This window comes from Mesoplodon bidens (genome assembly GCF_964165515.1).
Source record: "Mesoplodon bidens genome assembly, contig: HAP1_SCAFFOLD_92, whole genome shotgun sequence".
NCBI lineage: Eukaryota > Metazoa > Chordata > Mammalia > Artiodactyla > Ziphiidae > Mesoplodon > Mesoplodon bidens.
This window is the reverse complement of record NW_027672608.1, coordinates 677255-689672: the sequence shown is the minus strand read 5'-3', so window position 1 is coordinate 689672 and position 12418 is coordinate 677255. Positions and strand designations below refer to the sequence as shown.

The window sequence follows — 12418 nt, the reverse complement described above, 5'->3', positions numbered from 1 at the left end:
CTGCCTTCTGCAATGGTACACCCCATGCCACGCCTCATCTCTTTTCCATCTGGCACATTTCTCAAACACATGAGGACAATTTTGTTCCTCCTAATGCTCTCTTCTCCCACGTCACCCTCCTAAATCACTCCTTCCTGTGTTTATGACTTTGACGAGCCCCCATCGTTTGCTCATCCCAAGGACATGACAAGCAATGGCATCAGTGTGCCTTCTACAGATTCTGGGAAAGGGGCAGGGCCACACGAGTGTCTGGCAAACGGTGACTAACTACCTGAAGTGAGAGTACATGTGACAACCTTAGCCTCTCTTCAGTCTTCAGCCTCTATCCAAGGTTTCCCCATAGCACAGTCTTGACATTTTGGGCCAGATAATTCTTTTGGGGTGGTGGGGAGGGCTGTCCTATGCCTTGTACGATATGTAGTAGCATCCTGGCCTCTACCCACTAGATGCCTGCAGCACCACCACCCCCACACCCCGGATGTGACAAAGAAAAATGTCTCCAGCCATTGTCAAACGTCCTGGAGGAAGGGTGAGGGCAAAATCACCCTCACTCAAGGGCCACTGCTCTATCCAATGACTCTGTTCACTCATGAGTACTCAAACCTCTCTCTTCTGCTGGCTTAACAGGTAACTCTCCAGAAAGTCTATCGTGTATCAAAATGCTATTTAAAATTTAAGAGTATTTATCTCTATAACGGTATCTGATGAAAGTAAAACTCTTTCTCCAGATGTTAAGAACCTCCCAGGTGGTTAATCCATGCTTAACTTATCTCCTACCCCAGGCACTGGAAATTACAGAAATGATCGGACACCCATTTTCGGGATCCATTCAAGAAGTACCAGTAGTGTAATAAGGCTTTTCCCAACCTGAACAACTGAATTCAAGTAAAATATTCTGCCTGACCATGGCTTTGTGAGACAAGCCACAAACCTGTAGCAGGACCCTCCTTGCTGCTATTTACGGAATTGAGGTATCTGACTGGAAAGCTGGTGGAGGTGAACTACCCAAGAAAGCAGTGGGTTCAGGATGAGAAGTTTGAAAGGGTGACAAGGTAGGGGAGAATGAACCTCAGATGAAAAGAAAGGGGCAAAGCACCACGAGATGAGTTCCCTTGACTGAAGAGAAGATACGCTGAAGGCCATCAGCTTGCCCTCGGGGCCCTCAGCTCTCTGGGGAGCTCTAAGGGAAGGGTGAGCCTGGACCTACGACTCCGGAGTCCTGGTCTCGGCCCCCAGGCCTGCCCAGTCACTCAAACTCTCAATATATACTTGTATTAAAAGATCTTACATGGGGACCACATCTGGGAAAACATCACCACACCCTCCTAAGTCACAGGGGGAGACCCGAACTGGCCAAGCCATGACAGCAGCTGTGAGGGTGACAAAAGAGCATGGCAGGGATTGGACATCGGATCGCCAGAAGCCCCCCGCCCTCCTGGTTCATAATGCCAGGGCCCCATCGCCGCATATGGCTGGACCCCGTTCCTGCCCCCATCGCGAACCCTTCCCCAAGGTTGGCCGTGGTCTGGAGTCACCATCCCCTGTTCAGATCTACAGACCTTGCCGCTGCTGAGCTCTACAGATATCGCTCCTTCCACACAGCTCGCCGATTCCGCGGGCCTTACTGAGCCATGCCAGCCACCGTCAGCGAGGCCTTGGTGCACCCTTGACATCACAGTCATACGCCTCTCCCGCAACAAGGGGAGTATGGCTCTGCCACGGCGGCTGCTGTCGCTCGTGGCTCGGTTGCTTCTGGCTCCTCGCCGGGACATGACGGTCCACGGTCCCAACGATCCCCTGACCATGGTGTGCATGCTGCGGGCTCTACAGCGGTGGCAGAAAGAGTGGCAGAGTGGGCAGCGGAGCCCCCCATGGCCGGTGCTGGCGCGACCTGGGCCGCTGCTCATGTCAGCGTGGCGACCGGAGTTGAACCAGCGGGCACACCTCAGCTGGGTCCTTGGGATGCCGCACCACTCGCTTTGCGCAGCTGGAGGAATCGTTGCACCCACGTGGACCATTTCTCCATCGAGCGCGTGCAACGTGAGGCTCCAGCGCTGTGGAACCTCTCTCCCAAGGGCAGCTGCACCAAACTGGGTCTGGAGCTCCACGTTCTGAGCGCACTACAAGAGGCTGCTCCCGAAGTTGTTCTGCCCACAACCATTCAATCGAGTACCATTCCACCACTCCTTTGCGGCCGCCACATCCTCTGCTCCGCAGAAACTGGAAGCGGCAAAACTGTCAGCTACATGCTACGCCTCCTTCAACGGCTCTTGGGCCAGCCAAACCTGGACCCCTGTCGTATCCCTGCTCCTCGAGGCCTGGTTCTTGTGCCTTCTCGAGAATTAGCTGAACTGGTGTGGGCCGTGGCCCAGCCCTTGGGCAGCTCCTTGGACCTCCAGGTGCGGGAGTTAGCGGGAGGCCATGGCATGAGGAGGATCAGGCTGCAACTGTCCAAACAACCTCCAGCAGATATTCTGGTGGCCACTCCGGGGCTTCTGTGGAATGCCCTGAAAACAACTGATCAGCCTGGAGCAGCTCTCCTTCTTGGTGTTGGATGATGCAGACACGCTGTCGTATGAAAGCTTCCTGGAACTGGTGGATTACATCTTGGAGGGGAGCCATATAGCAGAAGGCCCAGCTGACTTAAAAGACCCCTTCAATCCCAAAGCTTAGTTAGTGCTGGTGGGGGCCACATTTCCCGAAGGTGTAGGCCAGCTGCTGAGTAAAGTTGCCAGCTTAGACTCTCTAACCACCAATACCAGTGACAAGCTCCACTGCATCATGCCTCACGTCAGACAGACATTCATGAGGCCAAAGGGAACATAGAAGGTGACTGGGTTGGTGCACATCCTCAGGCAGCATGACAGAGCATATAGCACTGGCCCCGCAGGAACTGTTCTGGTGTTCTGTAATTGCTCCTGCGCTGTGAACTGGCTGGGGTATATATTCTGGATGACCACAAAATCCAACACTTAAGACTGCAGGGACAGATGCCAGCCTCAATGAGAGCAGGCATTTTCCAGTCCTTCCAGAAGGGCTCCCGAGACATTCTTCTCTGCACAGACATCACCTCTCGGGTCCTAGACAGCACCCAGGTGGAGCTAGTCCTCAATTATGATTTCCCTCTCACCCTGCAAGACTACATCCACAGAGCAGGGAGGGTGGGCCGGGTGGGGAACAAGGTGCCAGGCACCATTGTCAGCTTTGTGACCCATCCCTGGGACGTGAGCCTGGCTCAGAAGATTGAACTGGCAGCTCACCGGAGGAGAAGCCTTCCAGGACTGGGGTCCTCAGTGAGAGAGCCTTTGAACCAGCAAACCATATTGCAGCAGGCTTATATATGATGCTATAACAGGGACCTTTCCCTCTGTGCTGGATGGTTGAGCACACTTGTCAGTATGGTGCTCTGGGCTGCCTAGTCACCTTCTGAAGACGCGGGCTGCAGTCTGGCTTCAAAAGTTAGGTTGCTGGCCAACACTTGAGGGTGAACTACTGAGCTTGGCTCTCTGTAGTCTTTCACATGAAGAATAATGTTGATCTTGGCTCTGTATTATGTCATGGTTTCTAACAATAAGCGATGTTTCTGTGGGTGCCCCTTAATAACAGTTTCCACTGGGGCAGAATTCAGGAGACTCTGAGAAGATTCACACTCCAAACTACCACACTTAGGACGAAGGCTCTTTCAAGTGATGTTTTAGTTTAAATTTTGTTTCCTGCCCCGAAACATCCATTAAGCCCGCAGGAGAAGGAAAAGGGGATGTGACTAGCAATAGAGAGAAATTTTCTTCACAACAATGGCCATGGCAAGCTTAGGCACTTTTGGTGAAATCTCTCTGGGAAGTACTGGCAGAGGAATAAAAGGCAAACTGACAAAGAAGTATTGCTTGGTGTGCATTTCCAGGCTCTGCCTTGTTTCTCTTCTCTTGGTGGCAGGTGGAAGAAGAGGAGAAAAGGTTAAACTTTTTTATAAACCGGCAGAATAAGCTTATAATCTCCTCTCACTATCTCTGCATAGGTTCTAGTCTCTGCAGCAGTATATAAGCTTTGACCAAAGTAATGAACTGTTGAAAGTCAAATGTAATAATACTTCACCAAACAACTTAAAAATGCTTGCACACTGGAAAGGGTTAAGTTGCAGAGAACACAAATGGACCCAGAGCAACCTTTGCGGAAAGAGAATATTGTGCTAAATGTACAGTCATAGCTCTTTTCCATATGAAGAAACAGTCAGAAGTATAAAAGAACTTGGTCAAAATCACACAAGTAAGTAGGAAAGAATCTGGTCTGTCTGTCCTAAGGGTTGTGTTCTTTAACCACCAGGCTAGCTTTTCTCAAATCTGATTCATGCATAGAATAACTATACACCTCTGCTTGCCTTGAATATTCCCTGTTTATACGTATGCCTGCTGCAGTTTTTAATATTGCCCACTTTGACTCCCAAAAGCAACCGAGAATACACAATAATTTGGTCAATCTATCCATGGACGATTGGGGTTTAAAAGTGCAGCTTCCTGAGCCCTACTCCAGATCTAGATAAGTTTTCTGAAGGTTGGCTCAAGAATCCAGGTACAAGGCTTTTTAAGTGGTTTTGTGGAAGCCCCCAGGTGATTCTCTCGCTCTCTTAAGTTAATAAACCATTTATTCTGCCTCCCCAGATGCCCAGCCAGGTCCTGTTAAGGTAGGAGTCCCCACACCACATCAGAGGGATGCTCCCAGCCAAGTAATCTCTGGAGCCTTGGAGATTCTGAATGGTCTCATGCTGGCCCACCTGCCATGACAAACCTCTGCCAGAGCATTCCCCTTCACATTTTACCTTCTACCACTCCAAAAGGCAGTCTGCTTCAATTAGGCCTGACTTCGTCTGTCCTAACGTGCACCCACTGACTCAAGCAGTTTAGGGATAGAAGGTGCTGTGGTTCTCAACCAGTGTGGCCCAACCTCTAAAAGTGTAGTCCAAGCAGTCTCTACCTCCTGGGCACATCCCCTCTGCAACAGCCCCAGGTCCCATTTTTGCTTTTTCAAGGTCGGCAACAGGGAGTCCCCTCCTAAAGAAGGTTCTCTCTCATTGCCACACTATCAAAGGCTGCCCCAAATGTGTTTCCTTCCTGTGGGCCTGATCAGGCTAAGGGCAGAGTTGTCCCTTTCCTTCTCTGAGTCGGACCAAGTCGTCTTACTAACACCTCTTCACAGTGTTGACCATGTTTTTTCACGGGGGCTGCTGCTGAGACTTTATCTCATCCTTTCATGGTGGAGAGAGAGAGGATTATAATGATTTTTACTTCTAGGGGAGAGGGGAATGGAATGATTATGTTGTCATTTTGTATTATGTCCTTTTGTCATGAATTTGTTTTGAATTTCATATTAAAATGGGCCCACCATTCCCACTTTGTGAGGTCATTCAGCACCCCATTTTGCACCTTTAACATCTCTCTCAGTATCACTTGGAAATATTTGAAATGGCATGAGCTTGTCCTCACATTCCTATCAGCTGTAAATCCGGAGCCCCGACATGAACGTAACCATTGAGCAGAACACCTCCCCACTACCTGTGTAACACTGGGCAGGCCCCTTAACATCTTGGTTTTTTTAGGCCCTCAGGTGTAAAAATGTGAGGGTTCTATGAATTTATATTTGGGTCAGGACAAGGTCGAGAAGAGTATGTCTTTGCTTTTATTCTTCCAAGCTGGAATGTCTTCCCTCTCTTCCCCATGGGTCCAAATCTCACTTGTCCTTCAGGCCCACTGCCAAGGAGCCTTCCCTGATTCCCCAGTCCACACAATCCTCTGCCTCTTAGGGTCAGTGCCATACAACCTAGCTGTCTCTTAACGTTAATCTTGCCTCTCAAGCCAATTTCAGAATGTGGGTCTCTCTTGCCCTCCTGGGGCCCCTGGGGCTGTACCAGCCCACCTGCACAACCCACCTGGGCTGTCTACTAGACTAGGGCATGGGTGGGGAGGCCCAGGTGTGAGGGGCCAGGCAGAGTACCTCTGCCTTCACCCTGCTCTCCTCCACAAAACTGCCCCTCCTCCTGAAGCCTGACCTGCAAGTCACAGGTTCCTTATTATGACCTCACTGGGTAGCGATGACCTCACAGGCCTTCTCACAGTTTCCATGACAGCGTAACTATGGAAACGTGCTGCCCTCAGAGAAACTTCCCTACCAGTTCTCCACCAGATACCAATCTCTTTGGTTGTCTGAGAGAGAATGTCTGACCAGATTGTCTGTATTTACTCCAACATGTGCTCTGTTCCCTGGCTGGGCAGTGCAGCAGGTACACTGAGACCGGGCATCTGTAGAAGAGGCATGGTGTACACACAACCTCACCTGGCTGCTACATGTTCCTGTGGGGATTGCCCACTACGTAAACCTCAGCACTTTCCCAGCTGTAAGTAATACCAGTGACCTGGGACAACTTCAGTGTCCCAGAGTGCTCACTGCTGAGGACAAGTAAAAGGTCGTCCCTGAACTAGTGTGCAGGAAGCTTCTGATCTTTATAAATGTAGCCTTCCACTTTGGGCTACAAGATGCTTCCATTCAGACCATTTCCTGATTGGCCTCTTAGCAAAAGACAAGTGCATTTTTGTTGGCAGATGGTACACGGAGCAGTTTGAAGAAGAGGGCCACTCTTGAACTGCACCTTCAAACCCAGGCACCTCTGTGCTGTCATGTACACCTCTATATTGGTCCCCTCAGACACATCCCATACTAAGCTGCTGAGTACTAGGGGAGAGGGTGGTGCCATATTCATGGGAAGACCGGAAGAACCAATGGGGGTGATGAAGTGCTAATGAGACTGGAGGGCTGAGCAGATGGTGTCCCAGGAGGCTGGGTGGATGTGAGCCTACACTTGGTACCCAGAACCCGGTTCTGAGTCTCCTGATCACTCTGCCTCAGTATTTGGCCTTGTTCTAATCTAGATGAAAGTATCAGAGGGCTAGAGTTCAGTGTGGTTGTAACAGGCAGTATAAATGGGGCCCAAGAGGGGTTGCCAAGGTGGGAGGGGTCCTTAACCAATTTATATTAGATTATCTTTTTCCAAAACTTGAAAGACGTTTCCATTAAAGCCTCAGAAGAGACACAGTGCAAGAAATGTTTTCTCTGTTGTGGAAGGGAGAGATGGAGAGGATCATGATTGCAATTACTTTCGGGTTCTACTGTTTTCCCTGGAAACAGTGAAGAGACTACCTCACCTGATGCAGCTGTAGGCTCTAGGAATTGCTTTTGCAGCCAGTGTCCCTTCTCTAGGGACTCATAGAGGTGATGGGCCAAGGCTGTGTTTTGGATGTCAAGTAGATTAAAGGTGTTCAGCCAGAAACTGGGAGAGACATGAGAGAGGGAAATTCTGGCAGGAGACTGTGTACAGCAGAAGTGACCTATCAGTTTTGATTTTCTTTGCAGCAGCTGTGGCTCCCGTTTCTCCTCCTACACCTGCTCACTACCATGTCCTCAACAGAGGGTGTGGAGAAACGCAGGTGGGCTGGCATGGGGAGACATACTGCCTGGTTGGTGGCTACCGGGCCTACGGGGATGCTCCTTTGGCCATGCTAGCAAAGGTGGAAGCCGAGAAGCCAGTCCCCAGACGTGCTCCCGAGAGAAAGCACGCTCTGGAAGAGTTGGACAAAGATCTTGGTTGCTCCAGACCCAAAATCCGGCGACTATAGCATGGTGCCAGGAGGCGGACTCCACAGAATCTTGCTGGCTGAACCATTCTGAAGACAGGGCAATGGTTTAACTGCCTAAGGCAGCGAATGCCTCTTCCTGCAGTGACCCCTCCCGCCCCCCCGCCACTGCCCACTGCCACAGATTAGAACCTGCGTCGTTCTGTCTGAGCCTTTCTCAGCCAGGAGCCTCCTTGCACACTAAATGGCCATAAGCAAGGAGCCTCAGAAACTGAGGTTTGAAATGAGAGTTTGCCCTAAACATCCCAGGGTGGAAGCTGGCCTGGAAGAAAACCTGACATTCCTCTGCTCAATCCTCAGGGGCCCCCTTGTGAGGTGAAGAAAGTAAAGTCTGCACTCTGTGAGCTGAGGAGGATGCAGGAGCAGAGACGGGGTGCAGAGAAGCCTTAGCAGTCTACCATGGGCTCCTGCCCTGAGCCATTGTCAGCGGCCACCACCACAAACCAGCGGGGAGCTGGGCTTTTTGAAACTGAAAGCGGCAATCTGTGGCTTCCCAAAGAGCCTCCTGCCTGGGGTCTCAGGAGGCAGGATAGAGAGGCCCAGGAAGCCCTGCTCCCTGAAGCAAGAGCAGGATGGAGAGTCAAGCAGCACGCACCCTGCCCCGAGGTTCACATACTTCTTTATTGCCAGCCCTTTCTGTCCCCAGTGGGGTCCCTTACTGCTCAATAAAATGTTTTCTGTAACAGATTTCTAGGGTCGCCAGTGCTCAGACTTAGGTCACTACCCCTGTGCTAAGCATTCCTGCCACCCAGGAAAGTTTCCAAAGGTGGAACAGCTCCAGGGGGTGCCAGGGATCAGAGCAAAAACTTGAGAGGCTGGGGATGCAGGAGTTTGGGCACAGTCCCTAAATCATCTCAGTGGTTGAGCTTCTGTGAGAAGGCACATCCCCAGTGTGTGTGTTTGCGTGTGTGTGTGTGTGTCTGTGTGTGTGTGTTGGGGGGGGAGGGTGTCCCTAGACGAGGCAGCTAGCGGGAGGGCCTGAGGCTGGAAATGGGGAATGGCATGCGGCCTCTGAGCAAGCACAGGCTCTTAGCCCTTGAGGTTTCTGGGAAAGCTAGAGCCACAAGGGCCACGAGATAAGGCAAGTGTAGCAGCAGAACCCAGGTCCCAGGTCTTTCTTCAGAACCTACACTTCTCCACAAGGCTGGGCCTTCCACGCTGAGGTAGGAGGGTTCCTGGCCAGAAGGCCAGCCAGCAGCTCTGGGAGGAAGGTTCCTGCGGTGGGGGCTCTGCTGCCATGGAATCTACTTCATTTCCTTCCACTCAAATAGCCTACTGACTGGGTTCCTGCTCTGTTGAGTAAAAGGGTTGTTGACTCTTCCCAGAAAGTTGTTCAGTTCACATCCCAAAAGTCCGTCTATTCAGGCCCTGGGGAGGTGTAGCGACTCCTGAGGGCGCTCTTTCCTGAGGCTGGCTGACGGAAGTGGGGGAGGTTCCTGATAGTTCCCCGGTGCTGGTTGAAGTCCCCAGAGAATGGTCATGCAGGTTGGGGAGTCAAGTAGGTGGAGAGAGAAGGTCGGGGGCAGAGGGCCCCTTCCTGAATCCAGAGCTCACAAGGTTACCCCACCCCATTTCCAGAAACTATCTCTTCCCCCACACCAGCCCCCATGGCCCAGTACTGGGAAACCGGGAGCCCAGAGCACATGTGGCGACAGAGACCCTTGCACGCAGCCCTCAGTGTGGGCGGGGCCGGCTCCAGGCAGATGGGGACGAGGTGTGCTCCCGGGAGGCCTCGGGCTGAAGGTGGCCCTCTGAGAGAAGCACCCCAGCATGGACAGGAAGGTTAGAGGCAGGGGAGAGGAACCTAGGGCGCCCGCTTGGAGCAGTGGGAGTGGGAAGAGGGGTGGGGATGGAGGGAACCCGCGATGGGAGGCGAGTGGGCTCTCAGCAGAGGCCAGCTTAGCCTGCAGGAGCTGCCTCTGAGCAGGGGGCAGGAGGGCAGTGCTGCCCTGTGGCTGCCGGGCTTCCCGGATCATGGCTCACCACACACGGGTCGCAGGGTCCTGTGACTCTGTGTCCCCTCCCTCACCCCGCCCCCCTCACGAGGCCACGCTGCTGTGTGGCCTGTGTCGACGGGCAGAACCCCATCGCCTGCCCCTCTCAGACCTGCCTCTGCCCGCCTGCCTTGCCCTGCACAGCTAGTGGCCTGGGGGCCTCGAAGGTCCCCCCACGCACACAGCCAGTGGCCTCTGCTGTGCCTGCTGCTCCTGCTGGGTCTGCTGCTGCAGCCGGTAACCTGCGTGTAGACCACGCTGGGCACCTCCAGCACCCCAAGTCCACGGGAGTGCACGCGGGCCCTGATGCGGGACTTCCCGCTTGTGGATGGGGGGCTGCAGTTTGTGCGGGCTGCTGGGGGCCGCTGTGGGCCTAGCCTGGCCCCGGGCAGGGGAGGAGGTCTGGAGCATGCAGCACTAATGGGGAGGCTCCCTCACACCACCCCTGGATGTCCTCTCCATCATCTATGGATGCCCTTCCCCTTCTCTGTCATCCTCTCCCTAGTGGGAACCCCTCAGCCCAGAACTCAGCTGCTCCTAGTATAGTCTGTGTGACAGTGTGAGGTGGGGGACCCCCAGGCTGGCCCAGGCCAGGCAATGTGTCCTGCCTGATCCCAAGACCTAAGGAGCCCGCCCACTTTGCCTTGACCTTCCTCCAGTCACAACAACATGCCCCTTGTCCTGAGGCAGTTTTACCACAATGGGCTACAGCATGTTAATCTGTGCAATTTCAGCCATGGCTAGACCAGCTTGGACAGGCTGAAAGACGGTCTCGTGGATGGCCTGGTACCAAAGGGACTCATAAGGTGCCACCATGGCTGCTGGGGAATGTGGGGAAGTTTGGGGGCCTCAGAGACCATAGGTTAGTCACATTGGAAAGAAGTTACCATAGTGACCTAGAAAGTGCCATGCCATGGATGCTGGGGGCTAGAGCGGTCACAGTGATCCCACCTGATGGGCTTCCAAGTACCACAGAAAAAGCAATGCATTACATGTGACTTCTGGGCACAGTGAGTGCTATGCCAGCTGAGGAAGCTATGAGAAGCCCAAGGAGTTCCAAAGCCCAAACTAGGCCCTGGCCTTCCCTCAGTTCTGGTCAGCCTACGTCCCATGCCAGACCCACAAACGGGATGCTGTGTGCCTCACCATGGAACAAATTGTCCTCATCCGCCTCATGTGTGCCTCCTATACTGAGCTGGAGCTTGTGACCTCAGTTAAAGGTAGACGGGGGACTTCCCTAGTAGTCTAGAGGTTAAGACTCCATGCTTCCACTGCAGGGGGCTCGGGTTTGATCCCCAGTTGGGGAACTAAGAGCCCTCATGCTGTGTAGCATGGCCAAAAAAAAGGTAAACAGACTGGTGGTGGTGGGTGTTAGGGACTTCAGTAAGCTACCCCTGCCTCTGAAAATGATCATCTGACCTACCTGCCCCCAGCTCTCAACAATACCCGGAAGTTGGCTTGCCTCACTGGTGTGGAGGGCGGCCACTCACTGGACAGTAGCCACTCCATCTTGCGTACCTTCTATGTGCTGGGTGTGTGCTACGTGACACTCACCCACACCTGCTACATGCCCTGGTGAGCACCTGAATATATTCAGGAAAAAATGCATCCACCCTTTTTGGCCAACCAAACAAGCGGGCAATGCAAATCAACACTGAAAAGAAGTCTCACTAGGCATTGGTCAAAAGGGCAATGCTGAAAAAGTGTAAAACCCAGAAATGTAGGACAAGTCAAGGAGAAAAGGGAGATTTTTTACACTGATGGGTGGGATGTAAATTGCCAACAGCCACTCTGGAGAAGTGTATGGCTTTTCCTAAAACATCTAAAAAACAGAGCTATAGAGCACAGGGCACTTCCACCCATGGGTGTATATCTTGGGAAAACCAAAAATCGACAGGACACAGGCACCTCAAATTTTAGGGTTGCTCTGTTCACAAAATCCTCGATTCAGGTACACCTTAAGTATCTCATGAAAGAGAATAATGGATAAACAAGTTGTGGTACTTATGTACAAGGGAATATCACTCAGCCATGAAATCAATGTTCTAAGGCTAGTAGCAGCATAATGAGTGGATTTAGGTATGATGATTCTAAGAGAAATATGTCACACAGATAAAGAAACTTATCATAAGATATCAGTTATAGACAGAATGTAAAAGTCGCTACATGAACTAAATTACAAAACAGAACAGAGTCACACATTTAGAAAACACACTTATGGCTGCTTAAGGGGAAAGGTGAGGTGGGGTGATGCATAAAACAATAGTTTGAAATTAGCACAGATACCATTCCATCACCAAATATGTAATAGAGAAGACCTACTCATTGCTCAGTGAACTGGACTCAACACACTCTATTCACCACAGAAGAATATATCTGCATAGTAAGAATCTTAAAAAGTATTTATTGATAGTTCTTGGTAAGTGAATATAGTGGGTGTAAAGGGGCACAAACACAGCATTGAAAATCAGCTAAATCCCATTATAAATATAAATTACAAAAAAAGCAAAGATAGTGAAAGAGAGAGAAATTCTTACAAAATTCATTCAGTGGCTCTGATGCAACCTGGATTGACCACATCTAGACCCACAGCTGGAAGAGACATAAGGCTGGACACTCTTGGGGGTGACCGGATTGGTGAGGTTGGGTGAGCAAATGCAGACCCTTTAAAGTAATACTGCGTGCTACCCATTCCATGGGTCAGAAATCTTCAGGTTCAAGGGAATCTTCCTACAGCTAAAACAT

General features: G+C 51.6%; 1 protein-coding gene and 1 pseudogene across 2 annotated transcripts; both read left to right on the top strand.

Annotated features, from left to right (window-relative positions):
* Window positions 1–1707: 1707 nt before the first annotated feature.
* Window positions 1708–3344, top strand: LOC308609903 (putative ATP-dependent RNA helicase DDX28; annotated as a pseudogene). Its single transcript has one exon. The product of its transcript is annotated as a putative ATP-dependent RNA helicase DDX28 (transcript).
* A 2860-nt stretch (window positions 3345–6204) lies between these two features.
* Window positions 6205–7661, top strand: LOC308609910 (DPEP2 neighbor protein-like; the record flags this gene model as incomplete). Its single annotated transcript, XM_081259183.1, has 2 exons — window positions 6205–6271; window positions 7399–7661. 2 exons carry the CDS (start codon window positions 6205–6207, stop codon window positions 7659–7661), a joined length of 330 nt encoding a protein of 109 aa, XP_081115309.1.
* Between the last annotated feature and the right edge of the window lie 4757 nt (window positions 7662–12418).